The 15,455-nt window shown below is 37.1% G+C and overlaps 1 protein-coding gene across 1 annotated transcript in view; it reads right to left on the bottom strand.

The window, feature by feature from the left end:
- Positions 1-15,382, bottom strand: part of WASHC3 (WASH complex subunit 3) — a 53,376-nt gene extending 37,994 nt beyond the window's left edge. The window contains exons 1-4 of the mRNA XM_021687566.2: positions 14,968-15,382; positions 14,248-14,346; positions 4,894-4,959; positions 1,832-1,939 (exon numbers count right to left, since the gene is read on the bottom strand). Of these exons, the coding sequence (XP_021543241.1) occupies positions 1,832-1,939; positions 4,894-4,959; positions 14,248-14,346; positions 14,968-15,018 (324 nt within the window). The 5' untranslated portion in view covers positions 15,019-15,382. The remainder of the gene's footprint in view (positions 1-1,831; positions 1,940-4,893; positions 4,960-14,247; positions 14,347-14,967) is intronic.
- Positions 15,383-15,455: the final 73 nt, after the last annotated feature.

Raw genomic sequence — 15,455 nt, 5'->3', positions numbered from 1 at the left:
AGTTTTAAGATACATATTATAGATGGAATTCATAATAACACCTGAAAAAATTAATATTCAAAATTAGACAGATACCACTTAAACATAATGATGGTTAATATGCACCGAAGAATAACTACTAGTTAGAGTGAAAACATTTTCTTAGTATTTTTTATACATGCCTTATTTTAGAAAAAGTATGGTCCATATTTAATTGAAAGGACCTTATGATGTCTAAAACATCTGGATTTTTTTCTTGTATATTATATATATATCCCAATGGCCATCATAATGCAATTTGGTATATTAATTAAATGAATGTTAAATTTTCTAATATCTAATTGTTAAGTAAATGGTCATCTATTTCATTCCCCCAAAACATAGTATACCTAAATTTATGGCTCCTCCCATGGCCTCATACCATGTGTGTTCAATATATTGAATGAATTCAACACAGGTGCTGGAGACAGTGTAGTATCGCAGGTAAGAGCTAGGACTGGTGGCACTGGATTGCCTGGGTTAAAATTCCAGCTCTTACACTTGTTCTTTTGACCTTGGGCAAGTAACTTAACCTCTGTGTGTATCATTTCACACATCTGTGAAGTAGCAGTGATAATATAGTATTTACTTCATAGGGCTGTTGTGATAATTAAATGAGTTAATTTCTGATAAGCACTTAGAAGCATGCCTCGGAGGTACACTGTAAGCGCCCTCTGCATGTTTGTCATTATCATCACAGCCAATGTAATCATAACCTAAAAAATATCCTGTGAAAAGTATCTCCAGGTACAAATGCAGAATCTCATATAGCTAAGAAGTGAGTTTGTTCAGTATTACTAGACAGACCACTATTTTAGTGATTATTTTATTTTGAATTTTAATGCCTCACTGAGATACACTACTAGAGATGGTCTATTCTGCAACAATGAGAATTTTTATTTCTTGACATAAGAAGTAGTTATCAAATTTAAATGTATACAGGGCATAAATGAACATTAAGACATAAGAACCAAATGTAAAGTGTGGCCCTTATTAGGATGCTGATTTGAACAAATCAACTCCAAAACCACATTTTTTAGATACTTGATATTTCTAGATCAGTATCTCTCAAATTTTAAGAGCCTACAAGTTACCTAGGGATCTTGTTATAATATAGATTCTGATTCAGTAGGTCTGGGATGGAGCCTGAGGTTCTGTGTTTCTGACAAGGCCTCCCAGGTGATGCCCATGTTGCTGGTGTCTGGAGCAATCTTTGAGTAACAAGGGGTTAGATGACATTTGGGAATTACTGTTAATTATATTGTGTATGATAAAGGCATTGTGGTTATACAAGAAAATGCCAGAACTTTTTAGAGATGCTCAAGGAATTACACAGCGGTGAAATGATATGATGCCTGGGATTCACTTTAGCAAGTGATAAAAAGAAAGATGAAGCAAATGTAACAAAATCTTTACTGGAGAATCTAGGTAATGGGCATTTAGTTCCTCATTGTACTATTCTATTTTTGTGTGTGTTTGAGGGTTTTTATAATAAAACATTTTAAAAGTATCCTTCTTATAATAATGTAGGAAAAATGTCCATAGTGAACTTGAAGAACATTATTATGTTCAAGATTTCTCTTAGTCCTGTGTATAGTTTCTCTTTTACAGGCAAAGAAAATATTAACTTCAGGGAGTTCTTCAAAATAACATAAAACAGTTAACTTTTTCAAACTTCCTTTTCTATCTCAAGTTTTAAAATGTTACTATTCAAAGTTTTACATCCTTATTTAACTTCTTTCAAACCTGCTACTAGGTTTGTCTGGTTTAACCAAGAAGATCTGTTCATGCTTCCTGGAACTTAAATACTTACCTGTGATTTCTCTGAAGTGGTTTCAGAATGTGATTCTTCTGTGATACCAGTGACACTTACAGGAGATACTTCAAATGTGACATCATCTAGGCCTGGGATAGATGACAACTGAGAAAAGAAAATTAATGTTGGCATATGAAAATAATATTAGCTGCTTAACTGCTGTAAGTTTCTAAGTGTAAATTTTAGATAGCTATCTTAAATTTTTAAGCCTACAGGAATAGGGTTTATAAAATCTCATCTTAGGTGTCTGAAGTTTTCCATGCCATAAACTATTTAAAAGTGAAAGGCATTCACAAATAAAATATTTTTGAATAATTTCTCATAAATCTAACGTCACTCATAACCATTCTTTTCCCATGAATTATTTTTTTAAATTTTATTTTATTATATTATGTTAATCACCATACATCATTAGTTTTTGATGTAGTGTTCCATGATTCATTGTTTGCATAAAGCACCCAGTGCTCCATTCAATTTGTGCCCTCTTTAATACCCATCACCAGGTTAACCCATCCCCCTACCCCCTTCCCTCTAGAACCCTCAGTTTGTTTCTCAGAGTCCAAAGCCTCTCATGGTTTATCTCCCCCTCCGATTTCCCCCTCTTCATTTTTCCCTTCCTACTATCTTCTTCTTTTTTTTTTTTTAACATATAATGTATTATTTGTTTCAGAGGTACAGGTCTGTGATTCAACAGTCTTACACAATTCACAGCATTCACCATAGCACATACCCTCCCGAATGTCTATCACCCAGCCACCCCATCCCTCCCAACCCCCACCACTCCAGCAACCTTCAGTTTGTTTCCTGAGATTAAGAATTCCTCATATCAGTGAGATCATATGATACATGTCTTTCTCTGATTGACTTATTTTGCTTAGCATAATACCCTCTAGTTCCATCCACATCGTTACAAATGGCAAGATTTCATTTTTTTGATGATAATATTCCACTGTGTGTGTGTATATATACATATATATATATATGTATATATACTACATCTTTATCCATTCATCTGTTGATGGACATCTTGGCTCTTTCCACAGTTTGGCTATTGTGGACATTGCTGCTATAAACACTGGGGTGCACGTACCCCCTTGGATCCCTACATTTGTATCTTTGGGGCAAATACCCAGTAGTGCAATTGCTGGGTCGTATGGTAGCTCTATTTTCAACTTTTTGAGGAACCTCCATACTGTTTTCCAGAGTGGCTGCACCAGCTTGCGTTCCCACCAACAGTGTAGGAGGGTTCCCCTTTCTCCGCATCTTCGCCAACATCTGTCGTTTCCTGACTTGTTAATTTTAGCCTCCCGGGAATTATTTTAAAAAACATAAGGAATCCTAGTGTAAGAAATAAAAGCATGGGCTTTGGAGTCAGATTGCCTAGGTTTAAGTCACAAGCTATGTGACCTTCTTTTTTTTTTTTTTTTTTTTAAGATTTTATTTATTTATTTGAGAGCGAGAGCGAGAGCGAGAGAATGAGAGAGAGAACATGAGAGGGGGTAGGGTCAGAGGGAGAAGCAGACTTCCCGCCGAGCAGGGAGCCCGATGCGGGACCCGATCCTGGGACTCCAGGATCATGACCTGAGCCGAAGTCAGTCGCCTAACCAACTGAGCCACCCAGGCGCCCCGCTATGTGACCTTCTGTAAATCTCTCTAGATATCAATTTTCTCCCCTATAAAATGGGGATAAGAAAACTTACCTCATGAAGTTGTTGTAAAAAATTTTTTATTAAACATATTTTGTAGAAAAAGAAGTCCTTTGCAGCACATTTTAAGTTTGAATTATCTGGGAACTGACAAAACTCTTGTCATCACATTTTAATGTCTGACATAGCTCATTATTTTTTTCTTTCTTTAATCATTTACCACCAAATGTTACTAAAATGTGTTATTTTTCATAATAAAAGATGGGCATGCTGTCAGTGGTTATGTATTTCAGGTTGGATTTGCAAGACCCAGGCAAACCTTCTTTTCTGATTTCATTCTGACATCAGTGATAGACAATTGTCAGATGTTTGGCTAACATTAGGGATTAATTTTATGGCTATGGAAATAATTAAGGCTAACTTGTCCATACAGTATCTTAACTTGTGACTATGGACTCTAACTCAAGAATTCCCCAAATATTAAAATAAGGCACATACTCATAATGAAGAATGAAAAAAAAAAAAAGAAACAATGGTAATAAGATCTGAAGCAGCAATATTCATTGAGAACTGCTGACTGATGACAGTACTTAGCACAATGGCCATGGCCCAAATAGTTTCAAGTAGGTATGGCTGCTAGCAGAATATGTTCAACATGGTCAAGGCCAGGTATCCTAAATTTTCCAAGCTACAGAAACGTTCTGATAGAAATACAGTGGCTGAAGTCCACAAGATATAGAAAGTACAAACTAGACATTCTGATCCTTATGCTAAAGCTTTAGCCATTTTACTTCCCCATAAATATTAAATACATATTTTTCAGATTAATTTTTTTGATAAAAGGACAAAGTCACAAAAATATACTAGTGTCTCCATTATCTTATAATCAGGGAAAACACAAAACTGAAAGCTTTCACATCAAAACTCTTTTCCATTTTTGCTAGTTATAATATGTAATTTCTGACATCAAAATTGGTATTCTTCATTAGCATTCAATATATTTGCAAATAGAAAATAGCTGATATTTTCTCCAAATTTTGCTCTGGAGGCATCTGAAGTTTTATATAATTTTTACTGTGTTATCAAATGATTACTATAATTGTGAATTTTCCATCAAATGAAGTGAACTACAGAATACCCCAATTTGTTAACATTTTACTCACATGTTTTTGACTAGAATAATGAAATCTCAATTCATGTGTACATTTAAACAAACTCAGTTAAGGGTTCATAATGAGTATCATTTTCTTTGCATTTTTTAATGAATTAAAAATAAACAAAAAACACTGTAGCACCTCATGGATGCAGGAGCTAAATTGAATTCATTCCCAAATGCAATTAAAGTTAAGTATGACTAAGAAGGTGATATATGTGGAGCAAAGTTTATACTATAAATTATTCAGAAATACAAACCTTTGCATCTAAAATATTGAGAGTTGTTTCAATTTGCTGGATACGAAGAGAAAGGTCTGCCAGTTTCTGGAAAAGAAAGATTAGAACATAAGAATAAAGTCTGACTGAAATGAACTGTTAACAGGATAACAAAGGGCAGATTTGAAAATAAAAAAAAACTATGGTTTAAATATTAGTCATTTTCTAATACACTATTCTCTTATTTACATGAGTAGGAATGGGAGCTCAAGAATTCTCTTATCTTCATTAGCATGTTTCATGGCTACTTTACAAAACTGTATTCACAGGTAAGCAAAAATTACCTTATCAGCCTTATCAAAGTCATTATGAGAGCCATAACCAGTCATTGTGACCGGAATGTAAACTTCTTCCAGAACAGAGATTTTTGTTCACTGCCATATCCCCCATGCCCAGAACAGTACCTGAAACTTAACAGGAGTCTAATAATTATTTGTTGATGAATGAAGGAATTCTTCATAGAAAGCAAGAATAAAAATTAGCTCAACACAGGCTGGAACAAGATCTGTCTTTTTAAGTTACTTAAACAAGTATATACAATTAGTATATACAATAAGCCCCAAATTTAAATTTTTTAAGTTTGAAAGTTAAAAGATGATGAAATTAGAAGATGAGTCAGTTCAGGTTGGAAAGAAATAAAACAAAGAGAAAAAATCAGAGTACTAACAAGCAATCAACCTACCCATCAAAATCCAAGATAAAACAGAACCAAAAGCTTACCATGCTCTTGTTATTCTGTACAATTACCAGTATGTGTGTGTACTATTTACAGCCACACAAGTAAAAGTAACATCATAAAATATGATCCATAAGAGCATTTACTTAAAACTCCTTAATCCTAAACATTATTATACTCAGTGATACAGTCCAAGAGCAGTTGGCCCATTTACTAGTTGGCAGATGTGCAGCATTCTGACTGCTTTCTAGGATATTATCAAGATCCTGACTAACTCCTAAGCAGAATTTTAACACCCCAAGAAATGGTCATTTTGCCCACATTTAGAGGGAGAAAAAAATGAAAGCAGCCACAGTAGAGTTAGAGTTTCTTCACAGACACTTTAAAAATGAGCAACCTGGTATCTATAAAGCTATAATTCAGAAATGAAACATTAGAATCTAGTTTTTTAAAAACAACATTTTATTTATTTATTTTCGAGAGAGAAAGAGAGAGTACAAGTGGGAGGGGCAGGGAAGGAGGGAGAGAGAATCTCAGGCAGACTCCGTGCCCATTACAGAGCCCAACTTGGGGCCAGATCCCACAACCCTGATATCACAACCTGGACCAAAACCGAAAGGCAGAGGCTCAACCGACTGCCACTCAGAACCCCTAGAATCTAGTCTTAAATGGCACTCAAAGCTAAGTTTAACTTTGATTTCTAGCATTTGTTCACATAAGGCTTTAATGTAAACATAAATACAGGTTTATAAAACATCATATGAATGAATTCCTCTCCAAATTATAAGTGTTTCCCTGGAAATCATGAAAATTAAATTTTTGCAAATTTCATCAGTCTTTTAACTCATCAGAGAAGCTTAGTAACTGCAGAATTCCTACAACAAATTAATTTGTAAAGTGAGATAATTTCTAGCTTATCTAAAAATACTTATATTGGTTTGATTAAAATAAACACAGAAAAAGATGAATTAAAAATTAATATTTGTTGGGGCACCTGGGTGGCTCAGTCGTTAGGCATCTGCCTTCGGCTCAGGTCATGATCCCAGGGTCCTAGAATCGAGCCCCACATCCTGCTCCCTGCTCAGCGGGAAGCCTGCTTCTCCCTCTCCCACTCCCCCTGCTTGTGTTCCTGCTCTTGCTATCTCTCTCTCTGTCAAATACATGAATAAAATCCTTAAAAAAAATTAATTTTTGTTTAGATATATTTATATAAATGTACTATTATTTATTTAGACAGCATATACCCTTGAAGGGGGTGAAGGGGGAGGGGCAAAGAGAGAGGAAGTGAAAACCTTAAGAAGGCTCCACGCCCAGCAAGGAGCCCAACACGTGACCCTGAGGTCATGACCTGAGCCAAAATCAAGAGTCAGATGCTTAACTGACTGAGCCACCCAGCCGCTCCTATATAAATGTACTTTTAAGCAATAATCACCATCATTGTAAACATCTGAGCAGTTACCTTACTATGCTACACTGTGTATGCAACATATCATTTGAAATCTCACACCAAATGTATAAAGCAGGAACTGTTATCATGCCAATTTTAAAGAAGGGAAAAATCAGTTTTCATACAAGTAAAATAATCTGAATTCAAACACTCCAACTCCAGATACTATTTTTGAAAGAATTTTACATTGTTTGAAAGAATTACACATTGTTAGAACATGATGCCATAGACTCTGGGTGATGACAGTGTGTCAATGTAGATTGTAACAAATGTACCACACTGGTGGGGGAGGTTGTGCTCTGTGCACTCAGGGATGCAAGGAGTATATGGGAACTCAACCCCTTCTGCTCAATTTCGTTGTGAACCTAAAACTTTTCCAAAAAAGATAAAGTTTATTAACTAAAAAACCGCCCCCAAAACCAAAACCAAACAAAAAAATCTCAAAACGTAATTAAAAAGACACCAAGATGGAAAATTCCTAGGCATTGCATAGATAGAATTTTTGTTATTCAAAGCTAATAAGTAATCAATCCACTTCTCACAAAGACTAAGATGCTACTGTGCTAAAAAAAGGAATCAAATTATTCTGATCTAATTTTCTAAAATAGATGTTGCTTATCTGGAATTATTTTTTAAAAATTTTCAGGGTTAGATCATAAAAGTAAATTGTCCTTAAATGGGTACTCAAATATTCACACAGGATAGGTTAAGGATTTTAATACAAGACTTGGCAAATAAGCAAATAATGATGAAAATGTTTATTTGGAAAACTACTTGTTGATAAGGAAGACTAAAGAGGCTTGGAAAAAAGGTTATACTTTCTAGAGCAGTAATCCTCAATTTTTTTGGATACAGATTTTTCTAGTATATCACCCTTTTGCTTTGGCACTCATTTTACCCATTTTCATCTATGATTATCAAAATCTCACCAAAATGAAATGACCTGTTTTTTTTTAAGATTACATGAATGATTTATTCATGCAAGACATTAACACTGATCTAAATGTCAATATATTTTAATTTATAATAATTTATTTCCATATCTTTGATATCTAAGAACTGTAATAGTGAAATATAAGGAAACAGTGAAATATAAGTGATTTTTTTTTTAAAGATTTTATTTATTTATTTATTGGAGAGCGAGCGAGAGAGAAACAGCATGAGAGAGGAGAGGGTCAGAGGGAGAAGCAGGCTCCCCGCTGAGCTGGGAGCCCGATGTGGGACTTGATCCCAGGACTCTGGGATCATGACCTGAGCCGAAGGCAGTTGCTTAACCAACTGAGCCACCCAGGCGCCCAATATAAGTGATTTTTGTTGACTAAATTTTTTAAAGATTTTATTTATTTATTTATTTATTTATTTATTTATTTATTTATAGCATGTGAGTGAGGGTAGGCACAGAGGGAGAGGGAGGGAGAGAATCTCAAGCTGACTCCACAATGAGCATGGAGTCCGACATGGGGCTCCATCCCACCACCCTGAGATCATGACCTGAGCAAAAAGCAAGAGTCAGACACTTAACTGACTGAGCCACCCAGGTGCCCCTTTGCTGACTAAATTTAAAGAAAATGTGAAATTGAAGTTAGAGGTAAATAAAAATAAAAATAGAGGTTTTTTTCCCTATCCAAGTTCATGTACCCCAAGCTTAGAACCAGGATATAACTGATTTTCTCAAAATCAGATCAACAAAAGGCTTTTCCTCCTGGCTAGGGAAGATTTTTGTTGTGGATAAATTGTATTATTTTATTATCCATAAAGGTATTATCCATCTTCTCTAAGGCTGGATTTTGAGTCTAAAATATTAAACATGTTAAATATATTATCTGGATTATATAATTTAACACTTTTTCAAAAAAATATTTTATTTATTTGACAGAGAGAGGCTCAGCGAGAGAGGGAATACAAGCTGGGGGAGTGGGAGAGGGAGAAGCAGGCTTCCCGCCGAGCAGGGAGCCAGATGTGGGGCTTGATCCCAGGACCCTGGGATTATGACCTGAGCCGAAGGCAGCTGCTTAACTGAGCCACCCAGGTGCCCCTAATTTAACACTTTAATATAGGACATATTACTATATCACAATTTTGAGATCTTTAAAGTACGTAATTGGTATCTTTTGCAATCCTATACATTTTATTTTATGCATTTAAAAATATTAATTTCATTTCACTGGACTGCCAAAGGTTCCATGGCAAAATTAAGAACCTCTCTTTTCTTCTTTTTTATTTTTAAGATTTTTTTTTTTTTTTTTATTTGGGAAAGAGAGAGAGAGCATCCAGGGAGGGGCAGAAGGAGAGAAACTCAGACTCTGTGCTGAGCAAGGAGCCTGATGTGGGACCCGATCCCAGGACCTGGAGATCACGACCCAAGCTGAAGGTAGACACTTAAACTGACTGAGCCACCCAGGTGCCCCAAGAACCTCTGCTTTTCAAAGATAATTCAGCATAATGAATATTTTTGGGTCTGTTCCCATGTAATTATTGCTATAACATACATAAATACACATTTTTTAGAAAGCCATTGTTACTTGACAAAAGTATAACTGGCTTCATTTTTGGGCTGTTGAAGTTCATTTCTAAGATTTTTATGCCTCCTGCGTTTTCCCTCTACAACTCCAAACCACTCAACCTTGGCTTTATTGACATTTTGGGCTGGATAATTCTTTGATGTAAGGGGCTTCCTGTGCACTGTAGGATATTTAGTAGAATCTCTGACATCTACCCCACTAAAAACACCTCTAGATATTGCCAAATCTTCCCTGGTTGAGAACCACTGCTTAAAGTGTAGATGACTATGGATACAAGTAACATGATCAATGATAGTTAACTGTCCCCACCTCAGAAAGTTCTAGCAGAAAGAGGAAATTGAAAGATAACAGTCTTTCCCATCTACTTAACCATCCTCTTATCTTTGTAAGGATTTAAATTTTTTTCTTTGTAGATTTTATTTATTTATTTGAGAGAGAGAGACAGAGAAAATGAGAGAGAGCACAAGTAGGGAAGAGAAGGAGAAGCAGGCTCCCCACTGAGCAGGGAGCCCGACGCAGGGCTCGATCCCAGGACCCCCGGGATCATGACCTGAGCTGAAGGCAGACACTTAACCGACTGAGCCACCCAGGCACCCTCTTTGTAAGGATTTAAAGCAAACCTGAAATATCTTGGTTTGGGAGAATAAGGGAATTTGCAAGGTACCTGAAGTTTGCCAGATAAGCTGAAAATTTCTTGATTTATCACCCACCTATTTCTAAGGCAGTGCATTTTATTAAAGTGAAAAAGAAGATGAAAGGAAGAAGTATGGAGTTAATAGTTGAACATGGAAACAAAAATAAAACACTGTGGCTTTTCAGCTTTGTTAAATATCCAGTTTGCATATCCAATTCTCTAAAAGAGAAACAACATTTTAAAATAATGGATCCCTTGGTATATCACACTGGGTTGAATATGTCTTATAAGCCAGAAAGGGAAGCAATCAATGGTTTTATTAATCTTCATCTGACACTTAAGCCCAGCAGTTGTAAAAGTCGTAAAAGCAGTTGTAAAAGTTGTAGCAGTAAATATAGTTTTAAGCAAGATTATTTGGTTGAAGGTTAAGCCCAATGGTGGGCTTAAAAATTCGATGCAGAAGATAAGCACTATAAAATTTTTTAGGTTATATGAGAATTCTCAGTATTTTTTCCTATTCTTAAAAAATTTAGAAAAAAGAAACAGTTTGGAATATTTAAAAAATTATTAAAAACTCCCTATTCTAGGCATGTCACAAGTCTGAGTCAAAATAACACATGTGATTGCCCCATTTATAGAATACCTCTGACTTTAAAATTCATTATAAGGTTTAATTTCTGCTCAGTTTTATCTGTAATATGCATAGAACTTGCATTACACTCCTCACCCCATCCCGTTTTAAATTTGCAGACCCAATGGACCACCGTAAGATTTTTCTGATTAGGGCCAGAATAGAAATGCTTACTGGGGATTTGTGAAGGAAGAACTTTGTAACTTGGGTCTGATTCAACTACTTTCTTTTCTCTGTCTTCCAATCTTTCTTCCTATCCTGGTTCCAGTCATTAGAAGAGTTACAAAGTACCCTGGTATCCAGAAAGTTTTTTAAAAAGTTAAGTTCTTCACTTTTCTTTTTATTAGAGAACTCTAAAACTAGTATTAGTGATGAAGAAAGAGCCCCAACCATTTGTTTCAAATTTACTTCCAGGTTGAGTTTAGCTGTGACTGAAGTTGTTACAGTTTGGGTTTGGTTCTAAGCAGATGATGTGAAAAACAAAAAAAACAAAACAAAACACCCCAGGTTTTTTCTTTTCCCCCAGTTCACTTCCAATTTAAAAAATAACATCTGAGTTTCCTTTTTTGCTGAGGGATACATAGTCATTTTGGCTCGTTTAAGGCTTTAGCTAAACAAGGACCACAGGTCTAATAGGTGCTATTAACAAACAACAACCCATTTTGAAAAATCACATTGATCTTAAAAGAGAAAAAAAAGGCACTTGATGTTTGAATACATATGTTATATCTTTGGAATTTATCGTATAAAGAAGACATCACATGGATATGGCATACCAAAGAAGAGAATACAAATCTAAAAAATAAATTTTGAAATAGCTCATTGCAGTCTCTCACTTGAAAATGATGTAAACATGCCTCTTGCCCAGATCAGAAGGTGCGATATTAACAGAAGAGTGAAACCTTTCTGGTTTTTCCAGTTACTAGATCAGAGTTGGAACCCCAACTCTGTTACTTTGTGTGTGAGTGTGGGCAAGTAAGAATAGTGATTGCAGCTATAAATACTATGCGCACAAATATATGTTGATTGAATAAGGACTAAGCAAATAATTTAAATATCCCTACATCTTAATTTCTGTATTTCTAAAAAATAGAAAATTGGACCTCTCTCAAAGGGCTGGGCTGTGATGACTGCATACATGTAGAGCACTTAGCACAACGCCCGCACAGAATAAGCACACAATAAATATTACTGTCATCACAGCAAGCAAACAGTCTACAACTGACATAAATATCCGAACTGCTAAAATATGAATTGTAAATAATGAGTTAGAGTCAACCCCAGACTACCATCCATTAAGGAGATAATGAGTTACAGTCAACCCTAGACTATCATCCATTAAGGAGAAAAAGGCAATAAACTACCTTTAAACTTCATGGGTTTTTGGTCAACAAACTTTTCTCTAGGGTTCAAGGAAGAGCTAGAGAATAGTGATACACTCAAAACAGTTGAGGGAAAGTTGAGAGAGAAACAGAAGGCGGTTAAAGAGTGAATCAGGTGGCTTTGATAATGCATAAGCAATCAATAAACAAGAGAGGATTATTGTTGTATTTGATCTAGTCTTCAGCACTCACTTCCAAGGCAGTGAAAATTATTAAGCACCACAAAGGTGAGGGGCTACCCCTGCCTCAGGGCAGCTTAATGGAGCTGCTTTCATAGGTGTGTTTGCTGGTTATTGTTATATTTTTTTAACCTGGTGATGAAGAGTACGGAGATGGAGTATTTGCTCCTCTCTGCTAACAATCCTTGAATTGACTCTCTCCACCCTACCTACCCTGGTATAAAAAGTGAAGGAATAATTCCAGTAATCCTTGGTTTACTGCTAGTCAGTCATTTCTATATCCCATTTAGAGAGGCAGTGGTATGAGATAAAACTCATGGAAGCAAGCACCTAGCCTCTGGGCCTCTTAGATGAAATATATTGAACTGAATTCCTTTATCAATTATCATATATTTCACTTTCTTTTGTTTTAGTGAGAAGGCAGAAGAGATTTGGACTAGAGACTGCTAATTAGACAAAAATAACAGATGTTACACAAATGAAAACAGTTTTCCTGTCTCCATGCAATTTTTGTTAATACATCTCACAAAAACTACTTGCTAAAACTATACCTTAAAAACCGGGCGCCTGGGTGGCTCAGTTGGTTAAGCGACTGCCTTCAGCTCAGGTCATGATCCTGGAGTCCCAGGATCGAGTCCCATATTGGCCTCCCCGCTCAGTGGGGAGTCTGCTTCTCCCTCTGACCCTCTCCCCTCTCATGCTCTCTCTCATTCTCTCTCAAATAAATAAATAAAATCTTTAAAAAAAAAAAACTATACCTTAAAAATAAAACAGAATGAATTAAATACTGTTTTTATTGACTCACTTGTGAATGATCTTATTTTATTCCTCTTTCTCCTTTCTTAAACCCAATTTCAACCCATTATTCTATTTCTTTCCCATTCTCTTTTTTGGCTTTTTAAGAAAAAAATAGGGGTCTCTGAATCTGGTACCTAATCCTTAACTAGTCATTTGCTCAAAGTATTTTTATTATTTTCATAATGATATTTGATACTAACGTTATGTTTCAAGGCTACTTCCCCAACCACCTTATGGATCAAGGAATGTTAAATACTTTTTTTTTTTTACAGATTTCCTTCCTTCCTTCCTTCCTTCCTCCCTCCTTCCCTCCCTCCCTCCTTTCCTTCTTTCCTTCCTTCCACAGAGGGAGAAGCAGACTCCCCACTGAGCAGGGAGCCCAATGTGGGGCTTGATCCCAGAACCCCAGGATCATGACCTGAGCCAAAGGCAGACACTTAACTGAGCCACCTAGACACCCCAATAATTTCAATATAAACTGAAAACAATGTGTACTTAAAAATGTAAGTCTTTGGGGGAAAAATGTAAATCTTTGGGGTAAGAGAAACAAATTTCAAAGTAAAGAAATGTTTTCAACTGTGAAATCTTGGAATTCCTTTTGCTCTCTTTTGTCACATAAGCCTTAGTGAACTATCTCACAAAGTTCTCTAAAAACTAATTCAGCAGAGGGTGCCTGGGTGGCTCAGTTGGTTAAGCGACTGCCTTCGGCTCAGGTCATGATCCTGGAGTCCCGGGATCGAGTCCCGCATCAGGCTCCCTGCTTGGCAGGGAGCCTGCTTCTCCCTCTGACCCTCCCCCCTCTCATGTGCTCTCTCTCTCTCATTCTCTCTGTCTCAAATAAATAAATAAAATCTTTAAAAAAAAAAAAAAAACTAATTCAGCAGAGGTGGGATGCAAGATTGATGGTATAGAATCGAGAAGGATATAAGGTATGTTAACACAATAACTGGATGACAAGAGGTGATGGTACGAATTAGGGAGATTGTAATTCTTGTTTTACTCATTTGCCACCTTTAAAAGTGCAAGATGATTTCTAGGCTACTCATTAAGCCAGTATCCAGACCTACCTCCTCACAAACTGTAGAAAAGCGGTTGAGGAACTGTACAGTGTGCACCACAAACTGGTTTAGAAATGCCACCGTTCTTTTCTGTTGAATAGCTGGCACCTGTGTTATGTAAAAACAAACATGATTTGTACAGGACAAAGTACCCCCGTGCAAACCCTTTGACATCAGTTTTATATATGTACATACATATCGCTCTCTCTATATATATCTATATATCCCTTTGACATATAACAGGGCATTTTGCTATGTTATAGGAGTTACTCGAAGTACTACAAATAGTCACTAACTTGTTCTCCTAAACTGTGGGGGTGGGGTGTCCTATGATGACATAAGTTACAAAGTTTGAGAAAGGACTTTGGACTCACAAGTGTGAACTTTAGCAGGTAAAGGCAACACACATAAACACACAAAAAACTTGGGGACTAAATAAAAGAGGTGGGGTTAGAGGTCGTAACCTGCCCGTGTCGCCATCGTGTAACCCGTGCGTAGAGCGACTCCTAACACGGGAAGCGAAGGCTGGGAAAGGCACACCACCCCCTTAGACGGATCAGGAGGGACCCCTTTTTAAACTGTGGGACTCTACCCCCCGAGACCGGGACCAGAGACGCCCGGCGCTAGGGACAGAGTTGGATATGGAGAGATGGGGTGTCCCTGGGAACCGAGCGTCCCTTCCCCATCCTACTCCCAGGTCGCCTAATTTCAACTAGGTCTTTTACAAACCTTGGTCAGGTCTATGCCTGACCCCATGAGAGGAAGCCCGTCCTCATCCATCTCCTCAGCGGGCGGGGGACCCAGGGCTCACCCACAAACCCTCCCAGACGGGGCCCGCCCAACCCGGTAATAATGTCCAAACACCTCCCCTAGTCCCCGCCTCCGACGCCCTTCCCACCGGAAGGAAACGCCTCCGCTCGCCAATCACTCGGCTGCTCCCGTAGAACCCGCCTCTTTGCACGGCATTCTGGGATTGGTAGTTCGTCTGGATTGTGACATCAGACGCAGAGGCGCGGGGGGGGGCAAGGCTGCGGTTTTAGCAGTAAAGTCTTAAAAAGGGGGCAAAAAAAAAAAAAAAAAAAAAAGGAAACACTGAGTCCGGTTGAGGTTATCCCTGCTTACCCCTCTCTATTATCTAAATAGCTAAGTCATTTGTTAATTTAAAAAATATGCATTTTTGGGGCGCCTGGGTGGCTCAGTTGGTTAAGCGACTGCCT

The sequence above is a fragment of the Neomonachus schauinslandi genome, chromosome 5 (assembly GCF_002201575.2).
Source record: "Neomonachus schauinslandi chromosome 5, ASM220157v2, whole genome shotgun sequence".
Classification (NCBI taxonomy): Eukaryota; Metazoa; Chordata; class Mammalia; order Carnivora; family Phocidae; genus Neomonachus; species Neomonachus schauinslandi.
Note: the sequence above shows the minus strand (reverse complement) of the source record. Positions and strands in the feature narration are given on the sequence as shown.